Here is a 19,721-nt window from a genome sequence, read left to right on the forward strand (position 1 = left end):
CAATGCTTAATTCCATGAAGGAAAAGTGCATTGTTGTAATTGCCATGTTATGAGGAAAGGGGACTTGAGGTGACAAATCCAAAGCACCGGTGGGATATTAGTATTCGGATGGGCCTCAAACTTGATGGGAGCCGCCATTAGTAATGAACTTCCAGGCTTCGAGGAGTGATTTGCATGAGAGGCGAATCCTGCAACGTAATGATGTTTCCAGTCAAATCTGCCAGGGCTGCGCCACGAGGTACGGGTTTTCTCCGCACACATTTTTTTGTGCGCCCTCTGTTTTGATTAACTATGAGATGACCCAACTCATACACGACTCGTGCCTTTGAATTAAGGTCGTCTTGATTCGCTCGGTAATTGAGGATGACACGGATGGATTGAAAAATGGAGGAACAGCACATTTTGGATGTCATGGCCGGAATCTGATTTCAGTGACGCAGTATTTGATCTCATTTATGAATACGGGTGCACACGCTGTGAGCCTCTAACAGGAATATTTATCGCGAGACGACACGGTTAACCTTAAATAAACAAAGGAAATACCTTAAAATGTAGCCAACACACATCGCCGGGTCTAGACTCAGCCGGCAGCAGTGCCAGCACGATGATGTGTGCATTTGAGTGCTGCAGTTCATGATTCAGGCATGATTAAGGATTTATATTGCATCCTCATACTCCCATTATGCTGTCAACAGCCATTTCCTGTGCCCCGCACACAGGCGAGCAAACTTATGCAGCTGTGCACAACTCGACAGTGGGAGCGGAAAATGGGAAGCTGCTCTCCTGTGACGGAAAAACAGAATGCATCATTTCCATTTGTATGGAATGGTGCAAAGGCACGGTCAGAGCCGTGGAGCTGAGACGGATTTCTCCTCATAGAATGAAAGAGCTGCTACATGATCAGTGATTATTCAGAGACAATGTATGGGCTCGCCTCTTTGTCATCGTTACGAGAAAAATGGTCTCCCATAAAAGATGCAGAAAGCTTGATAATTTATGTAGCAAACTTTGTTCAACCGCCTGCAATGAAAAGCCCGAACAGAATATGGAGTTACAGATTATACTGATTAAAATTGTACCTGGATTTTCATTTCTAAACATCGTTTTTCATCGGTGTGCTGGTCCGCGGAGTGCAGACTACGCGATGAACAAAAACCGGGCCCACACGCCCAAATTGCTTGGGAGAGATAAATGCTGCGTCAGCGGTCTCACACTGTCGGAGCAAATGCAGCAGTCGGGACGAAGCAAGTGACCATTGTGAAATTACCGTGTTTGTGATCAGTGGCTTGCAAAGAGGAGAGGGGGGGGGGTAGCCACTACTATGCAATTCTCTGGTTTACTGGCAGGATGGCAAGACCTGAGCTGCCACATGGAACACTCAATTCTGTTAGAAAAATACATTTTCCCTTCCAAAAAAAGGAAGCCCAGGAAACATGCTGACTCACTGTAGGAGTTTTTAAATAAAAACTAACTTCTTCAAAAACAATCTTTCACACAGTGAGAGCAGATTCTTCTTTTACAATATTCATGACTGTTAAAATTGCTTTCAGGAGCTGCCAGTGTTTTAGCAGGTAAAAGAGGAGTCATTACATTATTTGCAGCATATTTCCCAACATTTTTTCCCCCTTCGCTCTGTCACCTGAGTATACTTGGAAAAAAGTGACTGACTGCAACCACCTTCAGAGTCAGTCAGCTATCATCTTTTCTGTTAGATGTTTCATAAAATATCTGGAGGCAGACTTATTGCTTGGGATTTGGCCAATACTGCCGTGATGCTCCACTCCTCTCAATTCTCAACTTGACTCACTCATACGTCACAAAAATGGAGCACATGATGACAAGTTATTTATTATGATAATTAAAAAGATAGAGTTGACTGTCCTCACAGAAATTGATCTGTTCTCAGAACACACACACACACACACACACACACACACACACACACACACACACACACACACACACACACACACACACACACACACACACACACACACACACACACACACACACACACACACACACACACACACACACACACACACACACACACACACACACACACACACACACACACAAACCTTTATTACTTACTGCATAGTAAATTATGAAAACCAATCAGTATCTATATAAAATGCTGAATTATTTTAAACAAAACTGCTGCTGAACTTCACATTGTGCAAACTGTGATAGAAAACAGCTGCTTGATCCTAAACGGCACTTGGACTGCACTCTGACCGAAACAGACAACTCTGCATGTGCCGTGGCCTTGTATTTGTTTTAATAAAGGTTGGCGCTGCATTGTAATTTAACAATTATGGATTCAAACACATGAGCCACTTTGTTTTTCCCCCACAGGTGCCCTCGGAGCAGCTGTGCCAAAAGAACTCGTTCTTTACTAAAGTAGAAGTGCAAATACTTGTTTACGAAAGACTTTGGGAATAGTAGAGATACTGATTCAACTACATATAATACATACAAATAAATGCCTTTTAACAAATGTAATACTCTGTCAGCATTGACAAACCAGCTTAATCAATAGTAGAGAAATAGATTCATCTTGCACCGCAGTTTTAAGTAAAGAAAATGATATAAACTACTCTAAACAGTAGAGTTACTTATCCACTTGTCAATTGCCACCTTGTCCTCACAGTGATGTAGTATAATAAGGCATTGAGGGACGTTAAAACTGTTTTAACATCTTATCAAAGTACTTTCCCAAGGACCCACATGAACAATCGGGACTCATGTGGAGCACTGAGTCACAAGTTGGACTCAATTGTAGTCCGTGTCAATGTATCGCTTCACAAAACAGCATTTTTCACAATGTGCAGCAAGCAAGTTCTTGTTCTTGCTCTACATGTTTAAATTGGCAGTCATGAACACAATGATTTGTTTTATACAAACTAATCACAAAGTTTCACCTTTGGCTTGAGTCAATGAGTCAATTCAGCCAACTTTTCCACCGAGTCCAGTATGGAGAGCAAAAAAAAGGTCCTGCAAATTCTTGCAGCTCCTCCAGGGGGACACCAAGCCGCTCCCAGACCAAACCAGATATAAAATCTCTGCAGCGGGCCCACGGCCGACCTTGAGGCCTCCTCTCAGTCAGGGAATACCTCTAAATCTCTAATGGGAGGTGACGGGCCATCCTAATCAGATGCCCGAACCACGTCAACTGGCCCCTCTCAATGTGGAGGAGTAGCGGATCCGCTTTGAGTCTCTCCCAGTTGGCTGAACTCCTCATCCTATCATGACGAGTGAAGAAAGCGTTGCATGTATGGCTCAGCTCACTCTTCACCGGAACAGTCTAGAACAGTGACTGCATTACTGCAGCCGCCTGTACAAATAACACGATCCCTCCTCTCATCGCTTTTAAATAAGACCACAAGAGACTCAAACTGCCCCAGCTGGGAAATATCCAAGTCTGATATACACCATCTTAGCATGCAAAAGTTTCCTACATTCTCTGATCTCATTGATGCTTATTTGATTTAATTTAGATCGTGTCTATCTACACATATGTCCATTACATGATGCGGTTACCTTTCAAAACCACAGCATTGGGATCTCTGATGTTGGACCTAATTTACTTTATCTGCTAAATTCAATAATGGTTGTACTAACAAATTAACTCACTTGAAATTTCATAGCTGACAGCAGTGTCTTAACTACTGCTGTCAGCATGGACTTTACTCGGTGTACGACTACTCCCTTGTCCACACAGATTCCTCCTGACAAGAAGATACTTTAGTTAGCCAAAGGTCGCCTTCCATAAGGGCAAGACTTGGTCCATTTAGCTCCACTATATGGCAGAACATAACACATTTTTATGAAGGAATATTCCATTGGCGAGTCTTGAAGCGACAGTCGTAAAATAGGAACTGTGCAAGTCAGAGCCAGGTAGCCGAGGGGTGTGAATGTTAGCGTCTTTGATCTTAGATGCCCTCGAAAGTAATTTTCTACTAGATTAATTGGACACTACAGGGTCATCCTTAATGCGTCTAATGATCTTGAGAAACTTCTGAAGCCATGTGAGGTTGCTTGCTAATTACAGCCAAACAACTCTGGAGAAAAGTGATATGTGATTTTTGGGCATGATTAGTTGTCATACATTGTTATTCGTATTTTCAGTGAAGATAAGTGTCAAAGGAGACAAAGCCTTACATGTTCTCATGGCATGTTTCATCAGCCTTACACCCGGCTGTCAGATCCTAAAACAAACAATGCAGCAGTCTCGTAATTTCCATAATAAAGTAGCGTCACCTGCTGCCTGCCGCGACAGCCATTGTCTTCGACAGCAAATTTTTGGCCTGAACGCTTGTCTCCTAAATTTTGTAAAGCCTGATATAACCCTGCTTTCCATTAGGACTCCTTAAGAGCCAAGAGGTCCTCTCTGCAGGATGTTAGCAAGCATGAATAATCTCTATACCCCCCTGCGTAGCAGGCTTTTAGCTAAATAAATTATTGAAAGGCCTTGTGCTCGGTTTTTCCTTCTCAAGAGGAAGTAAACTTGTATTAGGTTGGGTGCCTCAGACATTTATACGGCACATCTGCCTAAGTTGTCTCAGTCTGATGATTCACACGGAAATGCGCTAAACCTTGACCTATAAAGACGTCAGCCACAAAATGCTATTTGAAGTTACTCATAGTGGGTAGTACTTCAATTCACATCTCAACAGACAGACACTCCTCAAAGGTATATTAACCTAAAAAAATCTGATATATCATACGAAACAAGTCAGCTATGTCATGTGACTATCTACCAAGGTATCAGAAAGGTCTGTTGGATCAAACTTGCCCTGTGTGCTTTCTGAATGTATAGTACAAGAAGGTTAATGAAGCAATGCAGCGTCTCACAGTTACACCTTCTGTCTGTTTTCCTGCCCCGTAGGAGGACTCACCTAGTCATGGATTCTCTCCTGAGTCCCTGCTGGCTCCAGCTTCTGGTCTCGCCTTTTTATCAGCTGCCCTGTACAAACGATACAAACAAATCAACATAAATAGTCCCGTTTTACCACATGATTAATGTTGACACGTGAACATTATCTTCCTATAACTTTGAAATATCAAACATCATATTACCATCCCCAGTGGGCAGTATGAGGGTAAATATACAATGAAGCAGCCTGAAACATAAAAACAGAACAGATGTCTGGCAGTATATGCTTCAACATGACAGGAGCGTCGGTGAGATTGCAGGCATCTCTAAGGAGTTTGTGGTTGTTTATATATTCCCCTTCACGTCATCTTTATTTGTGAATGCTTAATGCACTCAAGAGGATCAAATGAGGGTTGATGGACTGTTAAGAAAAGCAAAAAAAAAAAAAAAAACAGGAAAGAAAGAAAAACAGAGTTAGGCTTACTAAGGTGTGCTTTGTGAAGTTGAGAAAGACTAAGTGACATTCATTTTAGCTTTGTGTTCGGCAAATAGCTAAAAGCATTGTCAAACATGTTTCTCTCTCTCTCTCTCTCTCTGTCTCTCTCTGTCTCCGTCTTCCTTTCTCTTGCTCTCTCTCTCTCCCTTTTCCCTCTCTCTTTTGAATATCACTAATAATAAATGAAGAAAATGCTGATGGAAGATAAGATGACAAGAGAAAGTTTTTCTTCTTCTTCATTCTTCAACTAAATAAATGGGGCACTGTTTTCTGAAGTAAATGGAATCATTGCTCAAGGTAACAACCAGCAAATGGGATATGCAAAGCAAACTCTTGAAGAGGGCGGGAGAAGGACAGAACGGCGAGGAGGGGGGAACGACAGACAAAGACAGATCGAGGGAGTCTTTAACATAAAGCGACTTTCAAGTCTTTAATGAACTGGATCGAGTTAGACGAAGTCGGGCAAACACCAAAGACAACTCTGGCGTGGTCGAAAGTCGTGATTGTAGGGAGAGCAGGTTTTGAAACGTTCCTTTCTACCTTCCCCCCAGGTGATCTTTACCCAGAACAGTACATCTGGCTGAGCTGACGTGTCGTCTGTGTAGCAAGCGGGAGGGGGGGTGGGGGGGGCATCTGAGCGTAAATGGAGCTTTGTGCCTGGCTTCCTGCCTGCCTTGCTGCCTGCCCAGTCAGGCCTGTAGAGAAAGACCCCTTCTCCGCCCTTCCTGCTTCATCTCTCCTTTTCATCTCCCTCTTTACCCATCCATTTTAGCACTAGCCCTAAGGGGCATCCGACACTAACACTCCCTCTCTGCTTTCATTCTCTTCCTCCCACTCCCTTCGCTTATGTTGTAAATGGAGGAATATCACAGCTAATCCGTCATGTTTATGAATGACATGGGGCCTACGGAGAGTTGAGGCGCCTTGCCAGAAGTGGCGTACATCTCTGTTGCATGCCCTCTGCTTGGCTGATCCAATCTGCCCCAGCAGCATGGGCCATAAAAAATGTCTATGGGGGATAGCAAGCTTGAAGGAACATTAGGCCAGGTCAGTTTAAGGCTTTCTTTAATCTGTTTCCCACTACTTCCTATCAAATCCCCCCCTCAAAAAAGCCAATGACTAACTCTCTGTGGAGCTCAGGACATGTAAATAGCAAAGCCTCTCATACCTTCAAGGGAGGGAGGAGTGAGCACTCCAAAAGTTAATATCAAATGCTTGACAATATTGTGAATAATGTGACTACTCGCTTTGTGTTTATAAATGAAAATTACACCCGTGAATTCTTTGGTATGATGGAGTATCAATTTTGAAAAGTGCTTACTTTTTATAATAGCACTTAGTACTATGTGATCCTAAAATTATTACACCAAGAACGACTTCTCAAGACTTTCTGAAAGAAAATTGTACCATTTTGTGATGTTTCTTACCATTACACCAGCATGTTAAACACAGTTTTACGGCTAGTTCTCCAATGTCATTCAGGATGGGGAACGGCTTAGATTGTTCATCTGTGAAGGTTTTTCTGAGGAGGAAAAAACCTGCCTGATGATTAATAGATTGAATCTACAATGGTTTTCTCATAATCTCAGGCATTAGCTGAGGGATTTTTTAATGACAAATAAGCAGCATTCAATTAATTACACAACCTCAAAGGGGATTTATGGAAGAAACAATCAGAGCGGGGCAAAGGGGGCGAGGATGCCATTTTTCACCCAGACAGAAAGCCATGAACTCTGGGTTAGGAGAGCTTTCTGTGCCTTCACCTTCCTCCTCCTAGATTTTGCTTCAACATTCATCATCAGAAGAGTTTTAAAGGAACACAATAGGGAGCATTTCACATCCCATTCCTTCTTTCACTCCTTCAGGCAACAATGGTGGAAAAAAAGAAAATTTTGTGGATAGTAGATGGTCCGTCGCCGTCTGCCCTCAGGTTTTAGCAGCTTTCTCTAAGAGACTGTATTTGTTCAGCAAATTACTGAAGTACCTTTTAGAGGTACCAAAAGTAGGAAGACTTAATGCCACTTTGTGTCTGAGTGGGAATGTTCCTCTTAAAACTCTATTACAGCAAATTGAAATTAGCTGTTTGAGCCAACTGTGGCACATTTGCAGTAATATTCATTAGTGTGCCCTGCACCTGTAGAATCAGTTAATAAGCTAAACCGAAGCATACGTTCTCCAGCTCAGCTAAACCTTTACTCCCGATTTCTGTTCCGGGTTTTTCATTTCAAAATGGCAGGAGTAAATGTTGATGCTTTTATTCCTTTTCGCAAGAGACCCCACATGGTTTGCCATATACAAAGACGTACACATGGGTGGGAAAGCAGGACCAAAATCTTCTCAGCCTTCTACTGTCAAGTATATAAATATTGAAACAAACAAGTAACCCGACTCGAGATAAATGAATCATGGGCCGTCACGGCAAACATGAACTCTCCAAGCTTCTGCCTACATGCAAAGGGATTAGTTGTGACCTGCAAATCTTGCACAGACGCAGTTGTAAGCCTCAACTGGAAAGCAGTCATGCCTTGCCACTTACCATTTTCTCAAATCACTTTATCTAAGGCTTTGGTACACAGAGAAGAGTGGCCCTAGACATGTAATTGGGATGTACTCTTGCATTTGAGCTCCTTAGGAAAGTTTTTCCTACAATCACAGAGACCACATCAATCCACATTCAAAATTTTAAAACAATTTTAGGGTTGACTCGGAGTTCAGTAGCCTGGATCGCATGCAGGGAGCTGCATTTTAGAATTATCTCCCACCATACGCCTGCGTGTGCTTTATTAGATGAGAGTGCTGAGCATTTTGTTTTCCATTATTGGATTACTTAAGCAATATCTACCCAATGCAGGTGCCAGGAGGCTTATTTTGGAAATCTGGCTCAAAGGAAGCTCCAGGGGAAAACCTAATCTTATTTAGACTGGACAACATATGTGCCAAACAGCACTGGGATGTATCAATGAGATAAATAGCAGCTTTGGATTCTCTGAGGCCATTTAGGGAAAATGTAGACGTCTCAATTTGTCATTTTCTTCCCTATGCACAGGAGTAATGTGCACCAGTGTTTATGCTCTGCATACTTGACTTGGTGTCGTTAAAATTATTGCCTTCACCTGTCATTCATGAATGTATCTTTAAGCCTTTAAGGTCAACGGTCATCATTTTCAGCTCGACTATTCCAAGAACTCTATTCAAGTATTGCTGGGACATGCGAACAATAATATCCAGGCATGTGCACATTTGAAAGGCTATTCCAAATTTATGTTCGTGTGACTTTCTTCAGAGAGGTGAATTAAGAAGCTACACAACATTTAAAAAGTATTTCTGGAGCAAGTACAGCGCGCGGGTGCCATCAACTATCTGAATGCTTGTGTTTTCCTCAACATAAACTGCATTCATGCTAGTCAAACAATTAAATTCCCCAGCAATACGATCAAAAATTAATGAGGAACAAGTTTCACCTCTGCAGAAGTTTATTGGGCAGAATGATGGATGGAGTGTTGAGCAAAGCAACTCTGTCTAAGTCCCAAGTTTCAGATTGTTTAACCAAGCTGCAGGTAGCTGATAAAGCAAAGGGAGGGCTCAGATTTAGAAGCCGTCAATCACTGGGGCGCTGCTAGATTGTAAAAGCAACCTTTTTTACCACAGTGCAAAGTGTACCCTGTAAACAGAGTAAGGGAAATCAACAGTGATGTGGGTGAAAGTGCTGAAACATTAGAGAGAGGGGGGAATGAGAAAAATAGAACAGATGCCGTCATAGAATTGGCACAAAATGGAATTGCTGCCTTCCTTTGTTAATCAAGAGCTCTTACGTTTGGTTGAGTAATTTTGTTTGTGTGAAAACAAAAGCATAATTAACAGTTCCCTCTGCCATGCCAAAGGAAAAAAAAAAAAGTAATTGAATATGTCAGTGGAACAGGAGCCGAACAGAACAGTTTTTTTGAAAAGGATTCAGGTCATCACTGAACGGATGTATTAACTAGGCTCGCAACAAATTTTTCAAGAACTGTAAACAAATTACACTGGACATTGTTTCTGTGTTAATGTGCTCTAAATCAACAGCCTCGTGTTGGAAATAACGGTTTTTGCCACCAAGGCCAAACTATCAAGAGGAAACTAAGTACCAGGAAACAAAATGCTGTTTGCCGTCACCGTATTGATAGCATCTAACTAGTTTATGGAATTCCTCATGCAGGGAGGCAATTCAATGCATTGACTAACCATAAAACAAATCAGCGCCAAACAGTGCATATAATACATACATTATATATTGTATATATAAACAGTACTGTGTCATTAACGAAGATGATGTACGCACCAACTTCACCTTCTTTATCCTTTCTTTTGGATTTTGCAGTGATAAAGCATTTTAATTCTGGAAATTTGACTGCAATGGATGGTAGTTCCCGATTTCACTTGGACCTCAGGCTGTGTACATGCTTTCCAATTTCCTCATTAAGCTCCAACTAGTTTATGCAAATGTTAATTCAATCGAGTCAATTTAATGCAATAAAAAGTCATAAAAAAAATGTGGCGGCAGCATGAGAAAAATGTCAGAGGTCGGAAAATGCTTGTGTTTGTTCCCCATTTATTTATATTTTTAAAATTAAAAATAAATTACTGTAATACACAAAAGTTCCAGTGTTTACCTCCATTTTAAGCTGTCTGCATGTTTTTTTCATTTTGTTACCATTGACATATGAATAGTTCATGAAAGTCCGTATTCATTTGAAACCATCTATTGCATTAGAAAGACAAAACAAGTCAGCTAGAAACAATGTTCTTGTATTCAGTAAGAGTGCTATATGATTAACATGATGAGCACTCAAACTCTGCAATACACCCTGCTCTTCTTTCTCACGTCTTTTGGATTTTTGAGCGTGGAAAGAGCTTTAATCAGTATCCCTCAACTTCAAATTATATGCTATGGTGTGGTGGGAAAAAATGGTTTTGGCTCAGGCTGCCGAGAAAAATAAACACTGCTGTCACACTTTTTTTTTTTTGCTGGCTGAAGTCTTATCTTGGGAGGGGTGTTGAGAATCAGATTGATTCCTAAACTGGGCAAAATAATCTTTAGGACAAAAGTGGTTAAAATGCTCTGTAAAATGTAAGAGTGTCATACTCAGAGATGTCGGGCCCAAATTTCTACACTTTCATAATCCGGCATCTGTGAAGCTGAGACAGGATTCCTGAACAACAATACATCTTGACACACGCTTTTCTCCACCACGCTGCCACAGCAAGTGACCTGTGACAAGCTCTTTGAGGAGATTGTATCCACTCAAATACGTCCAACAAATATATCTTATTATGGCCTGCAGGGATTTTCCCCACAGAATAACCTCAACCACTGGGTGAAAAGTCTTGTTCCGCTTGGGGAGAAAAGGGTCGGAGTGAATCCAATTCTTGTGCAGCAACCACAAAACTAAAGCTAAAATGTGACCGGGAAGGTTTATGTTTTTTATGGCTTTTTGCTTGGAAAGTCTGGTGCAACTGAGGCATATTTCCTTTCTTTAAATCCTTTAATGGGCATTGTTTCAGAGCCAAATATGATTTCATTGTCATTAAAGATCATCTGTTGCTCACACAATGGCTTGGGCTTCACTTCCTGATCATCATGCCGCTTTTCTGTTACTCCCTCATTACCAAGGCTATAATTTTTTGGGAATATTGCACTCTTTTTTGAAAGTAATTCCAGTCAGCTGTGTTTAGCTGTATCAAAACACTTATTACAGATAAGCACTTAAACCTATTTAACTTCAAATTCTTGAGCAGCAAGCTTAAGCACACATCTTGCAAACCTGGCAACACCACCGTCTGCCAAAGACTATGAGCTGGAAAAACTTTTGTGCCTGCAAGTTGACAGTCACCAAATAAAAGAGAGGCATGCTTATGTTTATGTCGACTCTTGAGAAGTCGCATAGCAGCAGAAACAAACAGACTTTTATTTCTAATGCGTGGACCCAGTGTCACATCGGTGTCAATAGAAGAGCATGTGTTAAACTCAAAGGCTCTCTTCTCTTGTCGTCATTCTGATAATGTCTGATCTCGAAATGTGACCCTCTAGTTAGTGACAAACTTCCTCTGAGGCTGTGTTTATGTATCTAGGCGCAGGTTTTTGGTCCAGACCAAAGTTAAAAATGAATAAACCAATTTTTGGACGGAAGGACAAATGAAATACATTTTGTTGCTGTTGTATTACATATTCTGCAACATAAATTCAACATTGCATGTTTGAACGTCTGTGGCCTGTAAAACAATGCTGTTGGTAAACAGGTCAAAAAAATTACCTTTTCAGGTTGAAAAATATAAAGTGCATGTTTTTTCATTAGGAGCTTCAATTCTCCTTACATGGTTGTAGCAGAATTGTTCAGTCACAATTTGGTCAGTCTTTGGGCGAAATGTTGGAAATATTTAAAGCCCCTCCCTGCTATAAAGTGTATCAATACACCAAAGTTCAAATCATCTATTGTGATAAAATAGAGAGCCTTTAAAGTCCAAACTCTCCTGTGTGAGGTTATTTTTTTCGACCATGTTGCGTTCACATTCCCATCAGACTGGAATCAAACTGCGCCCGAGCACAGTTGCACATGTTCTTTTCAAGAGGAGCGTGTGCATACATGTTAAATAATAATGCAGCATATTATAAGAGGGTTTGTTATAACTCAACCAAACGTAACAAGTGTGAGTAAACCCTCAGACCCATTTGAATCCTCGTGGGTGGAAGTAAAGGAAACCATATCTCAACCGAATGCAGCTTAAACCAATCATATTACCAAAGTCTGTGTCTTTGTTCCCTATAGTTCATCAGGTGCGTACTTTCCTTTGAACAGAGAGCTGGTGTATATGCTGCAGCATGACGACAACTACTGCAGAATTTATTGCTGGCAGCGAGCAACATTTCAGTAACTGGAATGGCCACTGTTGTCATACAAGGAAAATGTGATTTCACTTATGCTCGTATTTTGTATGAGTGATCAATAGATATAATCTGCTAATGGGGAGAGTTTATGTCCAGCGGCCTTATGTCTTCTGCAGAAATCTGCTCACTGAGGTAGTTTTTGAGCCAATGTCCTTTTTATACTCCTCCAATACTTGGCACCACACACTCATATGGCCTGATAGCCTGGCAGTGGCTAATGTGTGCAAATTGTCATTGGGAGTCTTTTTATATCAAGCACCACTGCTCAGCACTTCTTTAGAAGGTGACTTCAGCATTTCTCTCCCTTCCATCTCATTTAGCGTGTAGATCCATTGTTGAATATACAGTATGGGTCTGTAAAGCAGAAACTGCCCTTGTCTTAGACTGTCCTTGAGATTGCAGTCCTCAGCAAGGTAGAAGGAAGTGAGAAATATATGTAAAAACCTTTTTCATATATAATGGAGAGCAGCGTGTTACTATGTTTAAATCATAATGCATATAATATGTTAACCCCCAACTATTCATTCAAAGAGAAGCCTACTGCAAGCTCGCCAAACTTTTCCAATTTTCTCCTCTAATCAGGATGTAGCTCAGAGTAACTGAGCTGGTAATGAAGCCACGCGTTGCTGACAATTTATGGGAGTCGAACCTCAACCCGATGACTGTTAGCAAAAGTGCAAACAAAGCACATGGAGAAAAACTGCTATAGCTGCTTGGCCTCTGGTAGATTAAGTATTTCAATCTTTGCATTTAACGCCTTGTCAATATCCCAACTTCTCCAAAAACGTACAACAAGTGCGATTAAACAGTGATTAATCTGATTTCATTTTGGTCTCCTGCCCTTGTAAGGAAAACGCTGCTCCAGCTCCGTTGACATGAGTAGTTAATCACTGCACAAGCTACCAAATGTGTTCCATTTCCCTCTCCTTATTTATTATCACAATGGTAATTTCACTTTACGCTGAAACAAATGAGGGTGGGCAGCAAATAGTTGAGGCAGCTCAGGAACATCAAAACCTTCTGGTTTATCATTTCAGAATCTCAAGTTCAATCTCAGAAAACTTTTTCAGATGCCTCATCGTCGATGTCATGACTTTGTGGCCCTTCTCGATGAGCACGATTCCACTAAGCAGTTTTAAATCACATTTCTGGGCTAAATAAGAATGCATTCAAAGGGCCAGAAACCTTTGTAACAGATCATTAATTTTAAATGCACTGCCTGGAGTCGCATCAGCCTGCCTGCCCTGGAATTACGGGCCGGCATCATGTAACGCTCATTCTATAGGAGGAGGAAGATGGCGGCAGTGAAACTGCCCTTTGTTCACTTGACTCTCCCTCATTTCCTCACATTTTTCCAGCATCTTTCAGTAAGATAAGATAATCCATCATCTGTTTACAGACTTGTAGTCGCACACCTCCCTTTGCTCTTCGAGCTGCAAAGCCTACTACCTTCCATATTGCAGCATGAGAGCCATTGTGACATCTTAAAGGACAGCTAAATCATGATCTCTTGAACACTTTGTTTCACAATACATTGCAATTTCACAGGAGTTGCTTTTTAGTTCGCTTGGATTGTCACGTTCAATTACTATATTCAACACGCATCTATGCTCCTAGGCTTGCTTCTGGCTATTGTGTTTGATCAGGTATACTTTTGACTCACTGTAGAATCAACTAATTGTCTGTTCGACCTTGAACAGGCTGGAGGGAGCTTGGACAGAAGCTACCTTGTACAATTAATTCACTTCCCACTCCTCCCTGTCTTCCTCCATTTGAACAGAGCAGGAGAGTTTATCACATTAAACTCCTCTTTCATGCTTTCATAGCTGTTGTATTTGGTGTATTTTAGATATAAATACAAATATGATCGGCAATAATAATTCTTTGAGCATGTTTATGTCCAGACATAAGTTTAAGTGCTCATTCTGCTTCTCTATGTTACACACGTCCTAATTGGATAGTATTATTATTTTTTTACTTTTATAAGACTTAAAAGAAAACATTTAAATGTGAACATAACCGATGGAAAGGAACATATGAGTAATCTTTAAATGGTTTACCTTGTCCTTCAACTTTACTTTGCTACTTTAATTAGGATGTGAATTAAATGTGGTCACTGAGTGACTAAAGTGAATGGACTAAGTGGTTGTTGTTTTAATGAGTGGCAATTTTGTGCCAACAACAAGCAAACACAATGCCAGACACCTGCAAACTTTTAACAAGAGTAATGCAAGAGCATCTCTCATTACTATAATGGACACTAAAATGGATATAGATAGCATTTGTACCTTTATTGTACACGTTGTGAAAGACCCGCAGAGATAAAGCGCATGGATGCACCAGCCAAGACGTCCTGTATATCTGTCAGCACACAACTGCCAAGAAAATTACTGGTTAGTGCATGCACTATGCAGGATTGGATGTCAGTGAACCAGTTTAAAAAGCCGAAAGAGGGTATCGACTGAGTGATTGGTTGGTTTCAAGATGACACAAACAACATCTTTCCATCACACGTCAGTTCAGGCAGGGACACAGAGTTGCATGGGAAAGTTTTCCAGTTCGGTTTGAAGTCGCTCATTTGTAACACCGTCTATTTCTGAGAAGATTTATCCATGAAGGTGGGTTCTCATGCCAGATACCCAAAAGCATTGTTGGAAGGCAGCCATAATTGTCGTTTGGCTGTGTGCAGGCTATGGCATCTCAAAGCTGTTTCCAGACTGATGTCGCCTCATGAAAATTTAATGAAGAAGTAGTTTCCAAAAAGGTGCCGTTTACGAAAGCAACAGAAGACACTAATTAGCCATATCACAGCAGGGAAAGGAAAACTTAAGGTGCATAAACCTCATTGGCATTCAGAATGAGCAGGTCTGGTTTTCCAGGTTAACTCCCAGCTAACATTGCAGAGACGCACACGCATTTTTATGTGCGGTAATCTTGTGAAATATTCCAATCTGCAGCCGCTCACAGATCATCTTTTGCTGCAAGCCAAAAATACTTCCTGTTCAAAGCGCCGAGCCTCAGACGACGCTGCTCCCGGCTTTGGTTTGCTTTGTTTTTGCTAAAAGCACATGTTTGGAGCAAAGTGCAGGCTGAGTTATCTTCTTTCACATCTCAAACGGCAGCAAGATGCAGCCCGCCCTTGTTCAGTCAAAGAGCTGAGACGCAGGCGGTGAAACGACATCTTAAACAACATCGCAAAGCCACCTGCCATCGTCACACACCATCAAAGCGCCACCTCTCCTCAATACATGTGTAGCTGTGCTGCTGATATTCAATTTACTCACAATGAGATTTGGGAACAATATTGATTGGTATTGTTGAAGAGAGTTAGATGAATCACCTTATATACATATACACACACACACACATACTTATCAAAGTAGAATTTCAGCTAAACTGAGCAGAGGAATAAAAGCTGGGGTTGTAATACATTGTATGATGAGTGACATAGTGATGCTGTGGTTAGCACATCAAAAGCTTTGAACTTGCTGGATAAATAGGTCTTTCCATCTTCCTATGAGAGGTTTTCTTAGCTACATCAGCTTCCTCCCACCATCTCATGCATGCTGGGTTTCACAGTTTTGATTGTTTTTTATTGAATACACAATAATGTTGTATACACTGTCCCACAGCTTGTTCAATGTGATGAATATGTAAAGAGTACCCTCATATAATCACATATTGCTGGACGCTGCTGGTGGCGAGCAAATAATAGAGTAATAGCATCAGGAGTTAAATGTGCACTTGGATTGGGAAAATGCACCCGAGTTCTGACTTCCACAACCTCAAGTTCACCGAGAAATTACCAACAGCAACTGTGAAAATTGTAGAGCAAATCAAGCTGCCAACAATAAAGGACAAACTTTTTACTTAACCCAGCATCCTGCTGAAAGATATTCTTTATCAGCTTGAAGATTGAAAATATGTTTTGAGGTTAAAATAGAATGAAAAACAGTGCATGGATCCAAATGAATAGAAAGTGGATCAGCACATAGTTGTGACCTTTTCCCTGACAGTAATGAATCAACTGTAGCACTTCACACTTATGTATTTTTAATGTTTTGTGTGTTACAAAGGTGCATCGGTCACTATGAAGGTGGGGATGTCCTCTCTGCTGAGTTAGACAGTAAGGGACCATTCCCAGGATGCAAGTTTGGAGAAAATGGCAAAAAAATAAATAAAAATTGGAGTCAGACAAATTAGCCTGATGTGTTTCGCTTGTATGAGAGTTATTTTCTTATAACTATAAGCAGAAAAATGCCAATAGAAGTCTTTGTTGAAATAGCAGCTTTAATGACTTAGTGATGTAAACTCTATTGTAAGAGTTGGATCTTTGTTGATGCCTAATATGTGTTCAAAAAAGTTGACTATTCTGCACTCGGTTTTGTTCACGTCTATGCTTACCCCAAAAATGGGAGACTTTCCCTCCTCGCTCTCTCTCTCTCTCTCTCTCTCTCTCTCTCTCTCTCTCTGTATTTATTGTTCCTGTTGTTTTCTGGGTCGTCCCCCCCCCTCACCAGCATAAGGTTTGATGAAGACCCTCTGACACGCTCGGTCTGATGTCCGCCACGATGTTCTTTAACCTCTTTCCAGAGGACCAGCTGCCCATTGGTTTCCCCACCATAGACATGGGCCCACAGTTGAAAGTGGTGGAGCGAACACGCACTGCCACCATGCTCTGTGCTGCCAGCGGCAGACCCGACCCCGACATCTCCTGGTTCAAAGACTTCCTGCCCGTCAACACCACCAACAACAATGGCCGCATTAAACAGCTCAGATCAGGTAGGTTCCCTCTGCTGAAAGCTTAATTACCTAACAGGGAGCCTTCTTCCTTGTTTACCTCTATCTGATCTACTTCCCCTGCTGTATCCTCTGTTCTTTCATCCTCTTCTTCCTCCCATAATTTAACTTCTCATTTGACTTTTAATTTTGTAGGTAATGGCATTGTTTCTACTATTTCTAGTCCTCTACTCTGTGTACGCCTCGGTGTGTGTCGTCCGTCTGTGCGTGTCTCCCTTTGTCTTCCAGTGTTGTCATGGGCTGTTGGGATTGTTCCCCCTCTGTGTTTGCTGGCTTGTGCCCTAACTTCTGCCCTCATTGCTCACTGCTGTGACTTTTGACAATAAATTCTGTTGCCGTTAGTTTTCTTTTACACTGCATTGGTGCAGTATGTCTTTTTTTTTTTTTTTTTTACAAACCATTTTCTGCATTTCTTATGTCTTTTTTTTATTTATTTAACAATTAATATTCAACATTTGGCTTCATTCAGAATCTGCAAAGGAGTCGTGCACCATTTTCAAATAGGAAAGACATACAGTAAAGCAAATTAAAGTCTTGCCCATTTGTTGAAACATTGCTTCCTAAAGTCAGTACCTTAAACTTCCCTTGGATAGCTTTGTTCAAGAACTTTTTTTTTTTTTTTTTAATTGAAGAAAACCCTAAATTATGGATGCTAATTAGCCACAGTAGTGTGTATAACTCCATAAAGCTTTTCCTTTACACCTTGATTCCTTGGCTTTAATGTTTAGATGCAAGCTGTGCTTTTTTATTTGCCTGTGGCACACCCCTGATCGACCTACTCACGTCAGTATCCCAAGTTTGATTTCAGCATCTCAGCTGGGAAATGATTCAAATTTTCTAGAAATGTTACTAATGAGAACACATTAGCGTATCTACATAAATTTTAAGTCTTGTGTGTTTGACCACTTGTGTTCCGATTTCACAGCTGTCCTTTGTTAAATCATCGTCTTAACTTTACCTCCTTGCTAACTTGTTTTCAACAGAACTGTGTAGAATTAACCCATATTTCTAACCTGCGACTTTGATTCACGTAGAGTTGATAAAGCTTGAACGAAACCTTGTTAACTAAACTTACCTAAAGAATATAATCATATTCTTATGCTGTCTTTCTTCTCTCTATATTTTTAAATCTACAGAATCCTTTGGTAAGTGCTTAGCTCTAAAGCACACATCACCCCCCCCCACTAATTTTCATGTCTCAACAACTATTAAAATGCATGGCATGCATTTTACTAACTGATAGTTTCAGGGCTACTACTAGAGACACACACACTCTTCCTTCACCCCCACGATGTCCAAGTGTCTCACCAGTGCCAGCTAGACTTTCACGATATGGAATTAGAATCACCAAGCTAGAACGTAGTGTTGTCACATACTGATCTTAGTAATTGAGCTGTCCTCACATGTGTCTTACTCACTCACTGACCCACCCACTTACTCACTCACCTTTGGTAGGGAACTTTAGGGAGGTGACCAGTGAAGGGATCACAAGGTCTTTATTTTGTTTCCAAATATCTCTGCTTTTCAAGCTCACATACAAAGTCCTGAAAGTCTTTCCCTTCAGTAGATGGTCCTCAGAAGTCATGGCCACTTCCAAAAATGGCACCTCCCCCGTGGTACATCAGTGTACAAGTTCTTCTCTCTGACCTTTGATTTTTCTATGATGAATCCTGTCTTTCTTTGCCAGTAGAATACAGAAAAGTTCTTATTCTCTCTCTTTCTCTCTCCCCCTCTCCTGTCTCTTTCCTGTAGTACCTTTATTTACGTACCCTGTTGAATCTAATTTGATTCTTCTTCCAAAGCCCCCAGCCTCTATCTACTCGTACTAATGCTTCTTCTTTCTAATCTTATTTGCATTCATATTATCCACCCAGGTGGTACACCAATAAGAGGTAAGAGTGCTGAACTGACGTTCACAGAATGAAAATAATACAAATTCATTCTTGCTGTCAACCCATCCATTCACTTGAATCACCTCCATTTCTGTCCTGTTTACCAAGAACCGAATCCCATTACGTTCATACGGACCTTCCTTCTTATTTGTCCTGTTCTTTCTCTTCATCTTTTCTGTCAACGCTTTATTTCCTCCTTTGTATTCTCGTTTCGAGAGCCTGTTTAGCTCAGTTGAGATATGCTTGCCCTGGCTCAAATAAGCATATCCAATGACAATTATTTTTTCAAACTATTTTTTACGTTCATTTTTGGTTTCTTTTTGGCCATAGCGAATCATGTGTCCCTCTTTTTGTCCAACTAAAACAACCAAGCATTTTTCCCCCTTAGCTGTTCTTGTTCAGCACTAAAAATATGCACAGATGCCGTGGAATCACGCAGGCATGCTGAAGACAACATTGCCTCTCCTCTGCTTTTTTCTCCCAAAGAGTTCTTTCTATCTTTGCAAACTATTTTTTTCCACTTCTTCTATTTGCTTTCCTCTCCTGTACCTCTACAAAAAAGCCCAAACAACCACTTTTTTGATAAAGTTTCTCCGGTGCTTTTTTTCTCTTTCACCTATTTTTCTTACTTTTCTTGGGTTTGGAGAATATTTTACTTTTTGACTTTTTTTCTTCAGGGTTTGGGAAAGGCAAACAGTAGAGTCTGGCGAGGACCCGATTGGCTCATTTTTG

At 40.9% G+C, this 19,721-nt stretch overlaps 1 protein-coding gene across 3 annotated transcripts in view; it reads left to right on the top strand.

Annotated features, from left to right (window-relative positions):
* The window catches only part of LOC308123995 (receptor-type tyrosine-protein phosphatase delta), a 128,047-nt gene that overhangs the window by 63,623 nt on the left and 44,703 nt on the right, over positions 1 to 19,721 (top strand). For all 3 annotated transcript variants that reach the window (XM_080486750.1, XM_080486751.1, XM_080486752.1), the window contains exon 5: positions 16,891 to 17,079. In XM_080486750.1, the coding sequence (XP_080342876.1) occupies positions 16,891 to 17,079 (189 nt within the window). The remainder of the gene's footprint in view (positions 1 to 16,890; positions 17,080 to 19,721) is intronic.

Source organism: Lipophrys pholis, assembly GCF_963383615.2.
Source record: "Lipophrys pholis genome assembly, chromosome: 18".
NCBI lineage: Eukaryota > Metazoa > Chordata > Actinopteri > Blenniiformes > Blenniidae > Lipophrys > Lipophrys pholis.